General features: G+C 47.5%; 1 protein-coding gene across 1 annotated transcript in view; it reads left to right on the top strand.

The window, feature by feature from the left end:
* GPC3 (glypican 3) overlaps nucleotides 1-16957 on the top strand; it is a 438366-nt gene that overhangs the window by 383079 nt on the left and 38330 nt on the right. The window contains exon 7 of the mRNA XM_047765314.1: nucleotides 1935-2094. Within this exon, the coding sequence (XP_047621270.1) occupies nucleotides 1935-2094 (160 nt within the window). The remainder of the gene's footprint in view (nucleotides 1-1934; nucleotides 2095-16957) is intronic.

The raw sequence follows: 16957 nt of genomic DNA, 5'->3' as shown, positions 1-16957 counted from the left end.
AATAGCCAAGACATGGAAACAACCTAAATGTCCATTGAGAGATGAATGGATTAGGAAGATGTAGTACATATATGCAATGGAATACTAGTCAGCCATAAAAAAGAACAAAATAATGCCATTTGCAGCAAATGGATGGAACTAGAGACTCTCATCCTAAGTGAAGTAAGTTAGAAAGAGAAAGACAAATACCATATGATATCACATATCTGGAATCTAATAAATGGCACACATGAACCTTTCCACAGAAAAGAAATTTGTGGACGTGGAGAACAGACTTGTGGTTGCCAAGGGGAAGGGGGAGGGAGTGGGATAGATTGGGAATTTGGGATTAACAGATGCAAACTATAGCCTTTGGAATGGATAAGCAATGGGATCCTGCTGTATAGCACTGGGAGCTATGTCTGGTCACTTGTGATGGAGCCTGATCGTGTGAGAAAAAAGAATGTCTACATGTATGTGTGACTGGGTCACCTTGCTGTGCAGCAGAAAATTGACAGAACCCTGTAAACCAGCTGTAATGGACAAAATAGAAGTCATTATAAAAATAAATAAGTAAATAAAAGAGAACCGCTGGCCTCGCTTATCCTAGCCTGTGGGTCTCTCTTATATGTTTAGATGGGACAGGTGAGGCGGGGGCGAGGCTAGAGAAGGGACTGTGTTGGAGCGGCAGTGTGGACATGGTGCTGGAGTGCGAGGTGGTAGGTGGGCTGGCTGCTCGGATACCATGAGAGATTGTTGGGCAGAAAAGAACCCAAATTTTGTGGTGGACTTTTTCTTGAAGAGAAACAAACCTGGAGTCACATTTCACTACGGTACGTAGCTGGTTCCGATGACTGGTGTCCCAGCTAGATGGCAGGTGCAGAAGATAAAGGTGTATTTTGCAGTTATAATGAACACAGACAGTGAAAGCCACAGAAGCCAAAATGTGCCTGTGTGTGTGTGTGTGTGTGGCATTTTTTTCCGGATACCTCTTCTACAGTCACAAAAATCTTGCTTTCTGCATATCTGGTACCATCCGTTGTCCACGCTTTAAAAATAGGTGGGGCTGAGAATTAGGACTAGACGTGTGTGGCGGGGCAAGAGCCAGAGCAGCAGGATGGGATGTGGGAATACAGCCCTGGAGAGAGATGGTGAGGAAAGGTAACACGGAGTTGAGAGTTGCCCTCAGAGCCCACGCATGCTGCGAGCTGGGCGTCCGAGTCAGTGGAGAGACTTTGGGGAGGTGAGAGAAACCCTGAGATTAGAAAAGCATTGACTGGGGGACCCGAAAACCAGACACAAGAACAAAACAGACATGCTTCTCGTTAGGCATAGTATCTACAGTAAAGCAAGATGAATTTCAAAGCATCTTGTGGAAACTGTGGAAGAAAGAAATATTTTTTAAATGTTTCCAGTAGTCAGGGCATAAGACAAGGCAGTTAATGATAAGTATTCATTTAAATGTGTATAAAATGTCACTGCTCTTCTCTTCATTTGACGGGATGCATTTTGGGGGGTCTTCTTTGTTTGTTTTTTTTCCGGGGGTGGGGGGAGTTGACCACGCCCACGGCATGTGAAAGTCCCCAGGCCAGGGATCAAACCCGTGCCACAGCAGCAACCCGAGCCGCTGCAATGACACCAGATCCTTAATCCACTAGGCCACCAGGGAACTCCCATGTGTTGTGTTAATTTAGTGAAGGTCTGATGCAATGTGTGCTCTGGCTACTGGATGGTGGAAGCAGAGTAGAAGAGTGGCGAATCCTGTCCGAGGCTAGGGAAAGGTCCAGAAGGATGAGCCTCTAGAGAGTATAAGCAGAGTACATCTGCGTAAAATGGGAAATGGTTGTTAAGACCATTTGTGTAATTCTTTTAACATTTGAAGACACTTTCATCACACTGTGAGACCCACTTGTGAAATCTGAAGAGCTGCAGCATTCCTGCTTATTTTCTTGCAGCTCCTGAGAACCATGTCTGTGCCAAAAGGCAGAGTGTTGGACAAAAACCTCGACGAGGAGGGGCTCGAAAGTGGCGACTGCGGCGACGATGAAGATGAGTGTATCGGAGGCTCTGGGGATGGAATGATGAAGGTGAAGAATCAGCTCCGCTTCCTGGCAGGTAATTGATGAGCGCTGGCTCAAAGCTGAGCTGAAGTGCCAATGACTGGGAACTAGAGGCCAGTTGCGTCTGCTCTCCGTCTGAGGACAGGATTAGGTTCCACTGAATGTGTACGGACCCCGATTCATTTATCCATTTATCCATCGACGGACACAGGTTGTTTACCTACCTCTTGCCTATTTGGATAAGGCTGCAGTGAACATTCTTTAACTATTGTACCGCTGGGAGGATAATTCATAAAATCATTACTTTTTTTTTTTTTTTGTCTTTTTAGGGCCGCACCCACGGCCTATGGAGGTTCTCAGGCTAGGAGTCGAATCGGAGTTGTAGCTGCCAGCCTACGCCACAACCACAGCCACGCCAGATCCGAGCCGCATCTGCGACCTACGGCACAGCTCACATGATGCCAGGTCCTTAACCCACTGAGCAGGGCCAGGGATCGAACCCGCATCCTCATGGATGCTAGGCAGATTGGTTTCCACTGAGCCACGATGGGAACTCCATTACCTCCAATCTTAACTGCTCTTCTCAGCTCCCATCCTACATCTCCAGCTGCTGACGAGGCATTTCTTCGTGGCTTTTCCACTATTACTCCCAACTCTATGTGTCATAAATCAAATTTATCAATAGACCATCCCAAACTGGTTCCTCCCTTAATATCCTTATTTTTCTAATACCACTACCATCTTCCCGGTCCCTGAGGCTTAAAACTAAAGTCATCTTGGACTCGTCTCCCTGCCCTTCATATAGAGCTGGGCACCAAATCACTCTAGATTACTTGTAATTTTTTCTGCTTCTCTCTCTGCTTCATTTCTGTCCCCCCTTTCACCTCCTGCATATGCTATTTCAGTCACATCTTAAGTGGTCCCCTGGCTTCTAGGCTAAGACAAGAGTATTGAGAGTCTTAGGCTAGCAGATTAGAAAACAAAGAATCAGAGACCCAGGCAGAAGATTCTACCAAATTCATCTTGTACAGCTGCCAGGTTAGTCTTTCTGAAGCATCTCCTACCTCTCCCTAGCTCAGCTGCCCTCATCCTATCCCCACTGCCTAGAGGACAATGCTCAGACTCCTTTGCAGAGTTCTGGGGGCCTTCTGGTCTAGCCTCGAGTGCCCTTCCGGCAGCTTCATTTCCCCCCACTAGCCCCAAAGGAACCCTGCCCTTTGGCAAGAACAATCAGACTCCTGCCCCGTGAGCGTGAGTAGACGTACTGTTCTTATTTCTGTCTTCATACCATTGCTCACATGTACTTCTATGTTGATATCCATGCCTCTTTTATTTTTTCTTAAGTTACGCCCACCCCTGAAAGGGCATCTCAGGTACGATGCAGTGAAAAAGAGAGGGTGTGGGGTAGAGCGAACTTGTATTTGAACTCTGGTTCTGCTCCTTATGAGCTAGCACGACCTTGGGGGGAGGGTTCTTAACCTATCCAAGTCTCTGTTCCCCCACCCATCAAATGGGAATCACGATCCCAACTTCCCAGGACTATTTCAGCAGCAAATCAAGGGAGAAATGTGTAAAGCATCTAGCCCAGTAGCTAGAACATACTAAGTGCTCCGTAATTGTTAGTTTCCTGCAATGAGCTATTTCACAACCATCTCCGTCTATAGTTATCTCTTTGCTCTGAGCTACTAAGACAAATTCTGCCAATGTGTTCAAGAGATAGTCTGCAGTGGCTCCCAAGTGCCATTCCTAGGGCATAACATGATCACTCAAAACCTGGCATCTTATACAAAGAATGTGGAGGAGTTACCGCTGTGGCACAGGGGGTTACGGATCCGACATCGCTGCAGCTGTGGCGTGGGTCACAGCTGCAGCTCAGGTTCCATCCCTGGCCCAGGAACTTCGATAGGCCGTGGGTGTAGCTGAAAAGGGGGGGGGGAATAATTACCAAAAAAAGATGTTGAATAAATATAGGTAAAAATAATAGGCACTCATGTTCATTGGACACTTACCATGCTCTGAGCACTGTGGCAGAGCTTTCCCTGCACTGCCTGTATCATTTTCACAACACCACGGTTCTCCTTCCCACTTCACAGATGAGAAAACTGATGCTGGAAGAGGTAGAGGAATTGGCTTAAGGTCATGCCATCACTAAGGTCAGAGTCAGGATTCAGGGCCAAGCAGTCAGTTTTCAGAGGCCTCTCTTTGGACAAATCTCCTTTGCATTTTGCTACCGCCGCCCCCGCCCCCCCTAAAGCTTTTGGCCATCTAAAGGTTGCTCAGATGATTCAGCAAACGGGTGGCTTGTCCCCACACTGACCCGTAGTAAACGCTACTGTTGGTGTTTCTCCAGGAGTCCCCACTCATCCCTCGTCTTGCTTCCCTGCCCATAAGCCACTTCCCTATCCGTTTCAAAACACGATGCCACAATTCCATGGTGGCTTAACTTTCTTAACGGCGTTTGGTGTGGAACCTTGTCAAGGGCCTTTTCAAAATCTAAATAGATTATATCCACTGGGTTCCCTTTGTCCACGTGCGCATTGATTCTCTCAAAGAATTCTAGTCAATTAGTTAGGCATGATTAACCCTAAGTGCTTTGTAAACTGTAAAACGCTACCCGAATGGTGGGTAATTTAATTTACAGGAAAAATGATGCCTTGCTCCCAATAGGTTACACTTGCCTAACATGTTCAGTGATCCTACCAGCCGGGACGTCCTTGGGCCCCTTTGAAATGCTTCTCGTGGAGAGGAGCCTCGCTGGCCATCTGCCAGGCTCGTGGCACAATCGCTATTTGGAATAACAAGCTATACACTTGGGTCAGCTGTTACACAATCTTACCCCAAATCTGGGTAGATGCCATCTGGTCCCGGTGATTCATCAACATCCACTTAGTCAACTAGACTTGGAACACTGCGTGCCTTTACCGCCATCTCATTTAGAACTTCCAAATTCCTTCCTCCTGAGCCAAGTTGCAAATACAAAAACAAGGCTCGGAGTATGTTCAGACTCTCTTCCATCTCCCTTTGTCCCTGAACAGTTCTTTCGCACCATAACCGGTGAGTGGTCCTACTGGCTGGCTTCCCTGGCCCACTTGTTCCCTTCTTTGGATGCCCTGGATGAAGTGCAGGACACCTCGCTTTGCTTGTTGGTTTTACTTCTAACCCCCACGTGTCCCAGGGCAAAGCCCCTTCCTCTTTTTAGCAGTCAGTTTCTCCCCTTGTAAAATGAAGAGAATGCCAGACGTTTTTCAGACCATTCTAGTGCCAGCTGATGATGTTCATTTATTTGGCTTTGGTCCCTGGCCAGGTGCTTATTGGCCTTTTGGGGACACCTTCTGACCTTGCAGGTTCACTCTTTTCTTCTCCTAAGCTATTTACATGTTTTTTTTAAAAAAAGATTTCCCTTTCCCCACTCCCAGCTCCTTTGACTTTCCCAATCAGACAAGCCAGACTTCTTACCAAGAGCTGCCCACACCCGGCCCGAGGCACACCTCTATGCCAGGATGCTAAGACGTTCTGAGTAGTTTCCAGGGCTTCTGGGCTACATTCACTTTTAAACTCTTCATCCTAAAGTTCCCCAAATGCCCTCTCTTTCTATAATTTTTATTTCTAAATGTAACACAGAACTCTTAGCGTCTGATGCTTCTCTCTGACCAGTGAATTTAATTGCTGCTGAGGTGGCCATCACACAATGTCCTCAAACCCACAGTTACAGCCTGACCTCTTCCTTTTCACGTCTCAGAACAAGGCTAACGTGCTTCCCTTTGGGTGGGTTACTTTGTGTCTCGCAGCCTGTTTCATCGGGTTGTGGCAATGACATAAAATAATCCATGCAAAGCAGTTGGAACAGTGCCTGGCACCTAGCAAGCACTCAAAAAGTAAAGTGTCACCTGCCATTAAAGCAACCGGTCTGTTGCCATTGCTGCTGACCTACGAGAGCTCCAGGAGCCTGCAGACGCAAATTAGAAGTAATTGCCTTGTTTATTTGTTTGTTTGTTTAAGACCCATAAAAGGCAATTCAAACCAGATAGCCAACATTCAGCCATATCCCTTACCCCTTGCTACTCCCAGTGGGGTCCATAGTGCGGTGACATCTGGATCATCTGAGAGCTTGTTAGAAATGCGGACTCCCTGGCCCACCTCGAGACCTAGCAACTCATAAGGTCATATTAACCAGATCGCGACGTGATTGGTTTACAGCCGTTAGCACCTTCTAATTGAGCTCTCGCGGCATTGCGGCATTTAGGCTGAATGCTAGAGGCATCCAAGAAGCCACTAACCTGTGCCACAGTGAGCAAAGTATTCTAGAAAGTAGAAGAGAGGTCTGAGACCCGTCATCCTTGTGACCGATGAGGACGCTTGGGCTCTAGTCCCAGCATATTTGCTAGCAGTGGGACCTCTAGCAAGTTGTGTAGCAGCTCTGAGCCTCTGTTTCTCCAGCTGTAAAATGGGATAATAATCCTTGCCTACCTCCATGAGTTGTGAAATCAAATGCAATAATGGCTATGAAAGTATTTGTAACCCCTGAAGCACTAACAATATTTCCAACAACCAAAAGACCAGTATTCTTATTCCAAGCTCTCTGGAATCTCTTTGGCTTTCTCAGCAGCCCTAGTTGGCCATGTCTTTTCTCCAAAGATTGAATTGAGCCCATGAGTTAAAAAACACTCGAACTGAACCCCCATGCTCAGACTCCCTTCCAAAGCTAGACGATCCGTGATGGACCTGGTGCAATAAGCTGACCGTCTTGTTGCCAGGTTGCCATCAGCATTGTTCCTGGTTTTTGGCCTTGTCAGAGCTCTCATTGTAAGCTGTTTGAGAAGCTAGCTACTCCCAGTGCTTTGGCGGGGGCTGATCCCTGAGAAGCTCTGCAAGCTCCGGCCATGTGTCCCTGGCCAAGACCTGATGACTAAGCCTCTGAAACATCTGCCCCGTCTCCATCAAGTCTCACCCACACAGAAACACACGCACACAGCCGTGTGCGCACACGTGCATACCTGCTGTTGGAAACACAATCGAAATATACACTTACAGAATACCTCCCGGCAAGAAATACCTATCTCAGGGACATCTGTCTCACCACTCCCTCACTGCTGTCCTCCCTGGACCTGATGAGCCTACTGCCTTCCTAACAGTGAGTCAGAAAACAAAGACACTCTTGTCTCAAGCTGGGCCGAGGAATGGACACTGCAAAAACCTAGTTCTCTGGATGAGGAAAGCGGAAACAGACCGTAGGTTTGAAAAGCCTTTTAGAATTTCTCTCCCGTGGCTCACGCAGGGCAGGGTCAACTCCCAGGTAGCGAAGATGCTGTTGACTCCTTGTTAGGAAGACAGGAGGCTCATCAATGAGCTCTGGCTGTACCCAGAGTAGTGTGGGCTGGAGCAAGAACAGGTCCTTTCTCCTTTTGTGGCCCTTTAAAAATACCTAAGCTCTGAAAATAGAGCGTCGTTTTCTTTTAATTTGTGGAATGAAACCTAGCAGAAGGCGTTCCTATTTATGGCGCAGCAGAAATGAATCCAACTAGTATCCATGAGGACATGGGTTCGATCCTTGGCCTTGCTCAGTGGGTTAAGGATCCCGCGTGGCCGTGAGCTGTGATGTAGGTCGCAGATGCAGCTCGGACCCCGCACAGCTGTGGCTGTGGCTGTGGTTGTGGTGTAGGCCGGAGCTGTAACTCTGATTCGACCCCTAGCCTGGGAACTTCCATATGCTGCAGGTGTGGCCCTGAAAAGCAAAAAAAAAAAAAAAAAAAAAAAAATTAATAATGCAAAAAATTAAATGGGGAGTTCCTGCTGCAGCACAGCAGGTTAAAGATCTGGCCTTGTCTCTGTGGCAGTGCGGGTTTGATCCCCAGCCTGGTGCAGTGGGTTAAAGGATCTGGCGTTGCCACAGCTGTGGCATAGGTCCCACCTGTGGCTCAGGTTCGATCCCTGGCCCGGGAACATCCATATGTCCTGCGTGCAGCCAAGAAAAGACAAAAACAAATGGCCATTTCTTGCCATCTGAAACAGATGTTTCTCATGGAAACATTTGCCCTCAAGAAACTTTCAGTCTCTCCCTGTCCGTGGGAGAACTGAAAAGAGAAAACTTGTGGCTTGTTCCTGGTCTGGGAGTGAGGAGGAAAGTGAGATCCAGGCCTAGGTGTGTCCCTCTTGCCACATTCTTCTCTGTCACCTCCAGGCTTCCGCCCCCGGTCACCCCTTCCCAGCTGCACTGGAACGAAGCCATTAAGACTTCACAGCTGTGGCCACCTGAGGCCCTGCACCCCAAATTCCCTCCCTCCAGTCGTGCCTCTATAATCTCAAGGCAGATAAGCTTGGGAAACATCTTTTAAGCCAATGATTTTGATTATTTTTTTTTTAGGGGATCAAATGTAACCTCATATTCCTGCTCCTACCAGGCTTGTGCCCACAGAGGAGGTAGAGGGCTCTTCAGTGGCTTAACTGTTCTTCTAAATTGTGAAATCAGACCCTCACACGTGTGGGCTGGCAGTCACAGGTTTTAATAAATTCGTAATGGGTTGGTTTGGTGAAAAGGGTAAGACTAGTGGAGGAGGAACCCTCTGATGGGCCTTCTATCATGGGTGACCTCGGCAACATTTTCAGGCTTTAGAACAAAGCATATTGCCTGCTGGAGAATGAGTACAAGGTTCATAGGAGAATGAAATGTCCTGTTGGTGGGTTTTTTGGTTTTTTTTTTTGGTTTTTGGTTTTTTGATCTTTTTAGGGCCACGCCCATGGCATATGGAGGTTCCCAGGCTAGAGGTCGAATCAGAACTATAGCCGCCGACCTACACCACAGCCACAGCAACGCCGGATCCAAGCCGCATCTTCTACCTACACCACAGCTCACAGCAATGCCAGATCCTTAACCCACTGAGTGGAACCAGGCATCAAACCTGCATCCTCATGGATGCTAGTAGGATTTGTTTCCGCTGAGCCATGATGGGAATTCCTGTCCTGGGTTTTTGTTTTTTTTTTTAATGGAAAAAGTTGTTGGGTCCTGTTCAGAGCTCCAAATGCATGTGGATATAGTAATATATCCATTTATACTGTTCTGCTGGTAACAAGTCCAGGGCTCGATCATGACAGCTGTCCCGCGATGTCTTCTAGTGTGAACACCCCAGTCCTTCTTCCCTTGCACTCCTTGGAAACGCACCAGTCGCGATCGTTGGCACGTACGTAGCAGGTTTCTTCCCACTCAGGATCCCACCTCTGGGATTCTCAGGCGAGATCTTGCGGTGACTCCCTCCAGCCTTCTTTCTTGGGATATTGGTCCCTCAAACATGTGACCTCAGTGGAAGGGGACCCCATGTCCTGCACCCTGGAAAGTAGATCCCATCTGATGGGTGAACAGGATACCCTCCTACCCTTGGGTTGCTGAAGCTTGAGGCATAGAGGGAAAGAAGGGCATTGCATCCACATCGTCAGACAAGCTGAGTCTCGGTTCCGCCTCTGTCACTTCCCAGGGTTGACCGTGAACAAAGTCACTCGCCTCCTCCGAGCTTCATATTCCTCATATGCAAAAATAATGCAAAAGTCTTTCCTGACCTGCCCGCTTCATAAGTTGTTGAATGAAACACACGTGATAATGGATATGAAAGTCCTTTATAAACTGTAAAGCCGTTGCCCACCTAGGTACTATTATTAATATTATTTCATACCATTGGGTCATACGTTAATTGTCGTTGCCAAGAGCCCGCAGCTAAAAGTATAAATCACATCCCCGATGTTCTGGCCAACAGATTTCTCTATAATGTGCTCCCTCTTTTTCATCCCCAAGGTGGCATTTTCAGTTACTCATTAACTTGTTTTCAGCCCAGTGAGAAGGTATTTAAACAATGACAAATATGTCTGCTGAGTTGTGTAAATAGCCAGTCACACAAGTGGAAGGCACCTACATCTTGAAAGCATCTGGGCTAGTTCTGCTTTGTTTTCTTTGGTATTAGTGGGGCAGGGAGGGCAGGGGCGGACAACGAGTTGGGGAGGGGTCAGGAGAGGGGCCCTGATTCTTTCCATTCTCTCTTGCTCTTAGCTCCAAGCAGTCTGCTTTCCTGCCTTGGTCGTTTCTTTTAGAGATCAAATGCCACAGGGAAGCTGAAGGAAGCAGAGCTCACTCCAACAGCGCTTGGCTCCCAGATCCACCCAGGAGGTTCTTGCTAATGGACTGACAAGACAGCCAGTCCCACCTCACCCCAGAGCTTTGTGCAGTCCCCCTGACTCGCGAAGGGGTGTAGATGCACATGCTCACGGTGCTAGTACTTGCCAGTTGAGTAAGAGTACCCCCAAAGGGGCCATCCCCACGCCACGTCAACTAGAGAATTACTGCAGGTGGGTGGGTGATGGCTGAGAGTGAGGCAAGGGAAAATCTTCCTCTAAAGTTGCCATCCCTTGAGATGCTCTAGGGAGTTGGTTTCTTGTTCTTTGAGAGGACATCTTCTGGGGTTCACGCTGGTGGGCGAACCTGCGACGCTTCCCGTCTGAGCCGTGCTGTAAAACTTGGACTTGTTGCTTGGCCTTGCACGTAACTCTAAGAATTGGGAGAGCGTTGGGGACAGTGTCAGCCATCAGTGACCACTGTGTTAGATTTTATAATCAATTTTCAAATTAACTATGAGTGTAGCTGAAGGGTGCAATTGCTTTTCTCTGAATGAAGCCATGGTGGCCAGTTGAGTGACAGCCTCTGCTGATCAGTCGTCGTCTGGTGCAGAGAGAAGGAAGAGAAGGGCAAGGGTCTCCCCTCACTGCTGGGGAAGGGGAGGCAGAGCCAGCAGGAAGGTGGCAAGCCGCAAACCTCCAGCTGGGCTGCCAGGTAGAAGTGAAGCCGTCCCAGTAGGACAATGTCCCCACGGGATCTGGGAGAACCAGCTTGGGTGCCTTCTGATGGGAAGTGCTCCCTCCAAAAAGAAATATCTCATCCGAAAGAGAAAAGATGTGATGTCTAATTAAACCTGGGTGGTGATCCGAAGTTCCTCTGATGAACAGTGGTCTCGAGGGAGCCGAATCAGAGGAGCCTGCAGGGTGAGACCAGCAGCATCCTCGTGGCTACAGGTGGGAGGTCAGACCTGAAGCCAGGCTGAGGTCCTGCTCTGGGAGGAGGAGGGGCTCAGAGCCGTCGAACGCCTTGCAGTCAGTGACCTTCCGCATGGCCCCTGAAACGACACCCGTGCGCGCACATGTTATCGAGTCTCTCTTTCTGATTCAGACACTGCTGTCCTTGAGCTTTTCGTAATACGGTGAAAAGAATAGAGGTACAGCCATCACCTCTTTCTCCCCCTTATCTGCCTGTGCCAGGCACAAGGAGGTTTCTCGTTTGCTTTCGTAGGAATGAAATTACAGGCGATTTTTTTTTTTTTTTTTTTTGGTAAGTCTTCTGGAAAGGAAATCTTTTTCTTTACGGCCACACCCATGGCATATGGAAGTTCCTGGGCCAGGGATTGAATCTGAGTTGCAGCTGCAGCAATGCCAGATCCTTTAACCCATGTCATTGGGCCAGGGATCAAACCTGCGCCTCAGCAGCAACCCGAGCTGCAGTCAGATTCTTACCCACTGTGCCATGGTGGGAACTCCCTGAAAGGAACTGTTGTCATAGAGCCTGCCTACATACACACCGAGCTAAGAGATGTTTAGTGATTCAGCAAAATGATCCATAGCATGGATGGTTCTTAACATCTCTAAATATACCTACTGACTTTTATTTTTATTTACTTTTTTGTCTTTTGGCGGCCAAACCCGCGGCATATGGAAGTTCCCAGGCTAGGGGTCAAATCAGAGCTGTAGAGCTGCTGGCCTACACCAGAGCCACAGCAGGGTGGGTTCTGGGCCGTGTCTTTGACCTACACCACAGGCCATGGCAATGCTGGATCCTTAACCCAGTGAGCGAGGCCAGGGATCAAACCTGCATCCTCATGGATGCTAGTCGGGTTCGTTAAACGCTGTGTCACAATGGGAACTGCTGAGGAATTTTTATAAGGTCTCAGACAGGCTGTTTTTCTTGCTGCTCAGTTGCTTTGGGAGCTGCTCAAGCTACCTGGGCTGAGCACAGCAAACCACACCACTCGTGTTTGTCCAACTCACGGTCCAACAAATTTACTTTGTATTGTTCAGAATAATTTTCCATTTACATGCTTAAAATCATACATCTGCAAACCCAAACCCCACCCTCATCCACAACAACAATGATCAAGTGTGGGGAGAGAGGTGGGGGAAAAACTTACAACGTGGAGGTTTTGTAATATAAAACACAACTATAAAAAGTAAAACCTGGAGTTCCCGTCGTGGCGCAGTGGTTAACGAATCCAACTAGGAACCATGAGGTGGCGGGTTCGATCCCTGGCCTTGCTCAGTGGGTTAAGGATCCGGCGTTGCCGTGAGCTGTGGTGTAGGTTGCAGACGCGGCTCGGATCCCGCGTTGCTGTGGCTCTGGCGTAGGCCGGTGGCTACAGCTCCGATTGGACCCCTAGCCTGGGAACCTCCATATGCCGCGGGAGCGGCCCAAGAAATAGCAAAAAAGACAAAAAAAAATACTCAAAACTCATCACATCATCATTATTTTATAAGAAGTACTATTATCTATGTTCTCAGGGTTATTTGTGTCTAATTGTGCCTGGCCGGTGGAAGTACTATATACTCTTCCCAACCCTGTGGGTAGTACCTTCACATGGGTAGCTTGAAATAGACCATGATAGGAGTTCCCATTGTGGTGCAGCGGAAACAAATCCAACTAGTAACCATGAGGTTGTGTGTTCGATCCCTGGCCTCACTCAGTGGGTTAAGAATCCGGCATTGCCCTGAGCTGGGGTATGTCGCAGACTTGGCTCAGATCTGGCGTTGCTGTGGCTGTGGTGTAGGCCGGCAGCAGTAGCTCCTATTCAGCCCCTAGCCTGGGAACCTCTATATGCTGCAGGTGTGGCCCTAAAAGGCAAAAAAAAAAAAACAAAACTACAACAAAGAAATAGACCATGATGGAAAATTTACACCCCAGAAGTCACCAAAAACTGCACATCAGGGCTTGACTTATTGTTTTGTTGATTGTCTAGAATCTAGACTTAAGAAAGTGATGGGAAAAAATTTTAATAGTGCAGATTAAACTTGATATCGTGTTGTCTCTATAGCCATTACATTGTGAATAGCACAATACATTGAGAAACTATTCTTCTAGTATTAGAAAATTGTTATCCGATTCAGCAGAAAAGTCACTCCCATCACTGATGAAGGAGTGACGTTCCCGCATACACCTTTGTTATTTCATTTTTGTCTTGCTCCTTAATGTAAACCCACACATCAAGTGTGTTCTTGCAGGAACTTGCTTGTTAATCGCATCCCTGGTTTGGCCGTAGATGCCAGAATCTGGCAAAAATCAGTGAAAGCTCTCTGAGAATCAACTGGCTTATATGGAATTTACAACAAAGAACATCATATAGTTTTTATTATTTGTAAATTGTATGTTCCACATCCTTTATTCCAGCAAACTTTAAAAATAAACCAACATGCATGCTTTTTTTTTTTTTTTTTTTCCGAGAGCCAGTTGTTAAACATTTTACTAGCACACCATGGGGTAAAGGGGGTACTTTAAACGATTGTTTTCCTTCCTTCATCCTTAAAGCTTCTAGGATTAAATCGCTAGCTCTTTCTACCACAAGTGGGAGAAAATGTCTCTCTTCCAAAGTTCTGCTGGCCAATGAAAGAGCTCCGCATTTTCAGTTCCTCTGCAATCTAGCAGTAGGAATCCTGGAATTGGAAACTGAATTTGGAATTAACCAGATTCAGATACATTTTTTTTTCTCAGAACCCATTATTTCCTGTTGAACTTGACAGACTCCCACTGAAATCTCTGTGCTAACCAATGAAAATGTCTTCAGCCCCTATCCCAAACTTGGATGGGAGTCTCATCGGCCAACTCATGGGGCACCAAAGCAAGACGCACCTTCAGAGTTGGGTCTCCCTGTACCAGACAGCGGGCCTTAAGACAAATGAATACCCTGGGCTGGTCCTAGCCCCGGTTTCACAGAGCTAGAATGGAACTCTTAATATCAGGTTACATTGTGTTGGCTTGGTAATAATTTTTTTACCCACCAACCATATGGGCAGAGGTTGAAAGCTAAATTTGGAACACACCCCCACTCTCCTTGGTAAGACTTCTTTCTTGTTTGTGTAGGGAGGCGACATATTACTCACACTCACATAACAGCAGCAGTTGCTTAGAGGACTGAGGGATGACATTGTCCCCAAACGTGGTTGGATTGGGGAATTGGAGATTTTCTGGTTGGAGAGTGCGCAGCGGTGCTCTAGAGCGCCTGCCCCCGGTGTGTGCACACAGCACTAGAAGTCTAAACCAGAAAAGGAAGCTAGGGATTTCGTGCTGTGGGCTCATAAGTTCTTTATCATTTTTAGTCAACAACCCGAGAGAGCACTTTTCTGCACTAGTATCTTTCAGACTCAGGCTTGTTGGAGCATGGAGCCATGCATTTCTCTCTCCGTTTCTTTTCTTTGCTTTTTCTTTTTTCTTTTTTTTTTTTCTCTGTTCTAGCTTTCCTTCTCCCCACACACCACTCCCTACAAAATGGTCATTGGAGCGGGGCAGATGGATTTGGTTTGGGCAGTGATCAGGATTTGGGCGGGATCTGTGGATATCCTGCACATTTCAGTTCTGGGGCTTTCCGCATCCGCAGGTCATTCTTCAGCCTAAAAGAGGATTTTTAGCATCTCAAAGGAATTTAGAATGAGGTTCTGCTTAAGGAATGAAAAGAAAGGAGCCTGCCTTCCTTTGGGAAGAGTCTTCCTCCTCTGCCGACCTGAAGGCAGAAGGGCCTTCTCCTTGTTGCACTCACCCCACCCCACCCCACCTGACCCGTCCCAGTTCCAGCAGGAATGAGGAAGGATGCGGCCAAGTCTCTCAGCCCAGCCATTCCTCAGTCAGGCCCAGCCTATTTCGCCAGTCTCATCTCCCACTAATCCCTACCCCGCCTTCTGCTCCAACTACCTTGAACTTCTCACTGTTCCTGAACTGGCTGTTCTGCTCTTTAAGGCCTGCCTGGGCCTTTACAGATGCTTGTATTTGCAATATACCTAAAGCACTTAGCTCAGTGCCTGCACCTTGGTAGGTTCTAGTAAATGCCGGCCGATCATACTGTGCACATGCTGGCTCCTAAGCCCATGAAAGTCTCCCCTCCTCGGCCTCTAAAACCCAGCTTAGATGTGCTTTCCTCCTCAGTGAATCCTTGTCCTAGGCAGAGTGCTGTGTGAGTACCCATTCGAGCAGCTATCAATTCGAAGTCAGGTAATCCCTAGTGCCTGGCATTTAACTGGGTCTCAGTAAGTTTTTGTTGCATGGCCCGGCCATGAGCACAGTAAGCTGCTAGTCTAGTTGGGAGCCGTGCGGGACGGGGGAACAGACACATAACTAGGTAATTATAATGTAACGTGGTGCAAGTGCTAGTTGCAATATGCATATGGGGTTGTGGAAATACGAAGGAAAAGCTTCAAACCCAGACTGGGGTGGTCAGAAGCTGAGCTGAGTCTCAGAACACTGTAGGGGTCAGGTGAAAAGGGGCGAGCATTGCAAGCTGGGAGGATAGTATGCAAAAAAGACAGGGCAGTGAGAAAGAGCATGGTGGTTCTGGGAACAATGTGCAGCTTGGCGTGACTGCAGCAGAGAGGAGAGAGGCGAAACTAGATTAGTTAGAGGTCAGAGCATGAAAGCCTCCTATGCCTTGTTAAGTAAGGAGCTTGCCCGTGATCCTATAGTAGGGTCTACAAATTCACAACATATGGGTCATCAGCCTCCCCAACCCCCACCCTTCTCATAGAAGACATTGGTAATCAATCACAGCACCCCATTCCACTGGACCCAGATGTGACCTCATAATCCTGCTCAACAGAGTGCTGTGGGGAACACCACCAAGAGACTGGAGGTGGCACTCCGGTTTGCTGGTTGTAAGACTTTACACGTGTGTATGTGGCGCTTGGGAGTATGAGCTAGTGCAGGTTATGGGCAAATCATGGCGTGGGCAGACTTGCATTTTGGAAAGCTCCATGCACACTTAAGAACCCGATTCTTCAGATGTGGCAGGTTGAGGAAGAAAGAACAGTCAAGGACCAGGTCATCATTCCCACCTTAGGCAAATGGGCAGATGCCAGTGCCATTCAGAGAGAGTGAAGGAGGTAATGATAGGTTTGGTGTGATAATAATAGCTCACTTTTTTGGAGTGCTTACTACATGCTGGGCACTGTTTTAATAAGCATTTTATGTGAAGCAATTGATTTTATCCTCCCAACAACCCTATGGGGTGGGTCGCATTATCATTTCTGTTTCGCAGATAAAGCAACTGCACAGAAAGGTGTAAAATATTGAAGAGCTAACAAAATCTATGGCATCGAGGGAGAAGGTTAGAGCAAGAGGAGCTGAAAACACGTCACTGAGTCACTTGGATGAAAATGGATAGAGCCAACAAGGTCACCAGGCACCCATGCTAGGGTTTATCAGTTCATCTTTAATGTTTGGAAACCAAAGCACTTATGGTTCTTAGAAGAAGAGCTCTGCGATGTGGATATAGATCCATCCTGCCTTCACCACATCTGTTCTGCTCACAGGGGCAGACATCAGTAGGAAAGTGAATTAAAACAAGCCTAGCCAACTGACAACCTAAATGATTTCCAAATGTATCTTCAAACATAAAACACCTCTAGCATTCGTAAAATTAAAAGAGCAAGGTTAGAAGGGTATTGGACTTTTAAGAGAATAATCACATGAAATTGTGCTGTTTTCTTCCTGGAGTTCCATCTTGGTGCAGTGGAAACGAATCCAACTAGGAACCATGAGGTTGCAGGTTCAATCCCTGGCCTTGCCCAGTGGGTTAAGGATCCGGCGTTGCCATGAGCTGTGGTGTAGGTCGCAGGTGCAGCTCAGATCTGAGGTTGCT

Source organism: Phacochoerus africanus, chromosome X, assembly GCF_016906955.1.
Source record: "Phacochoerus africanus isolate WHEZ1 chromosome X, ROS_Pafr_v1, whole genome shotgun sequence".
In the NCBI taxonomy this organism is placed as follows: Eukaryota; Metazoa; Chordata; class Mammalia; order Artiodactyla; family Suidae; genus Phacochoerus; species Phacochoerus africanus.
Note: the sequence above shows the minus strand (reverse complement) of the source record. Positions and strands in the feature narration are given on the sequence as shown.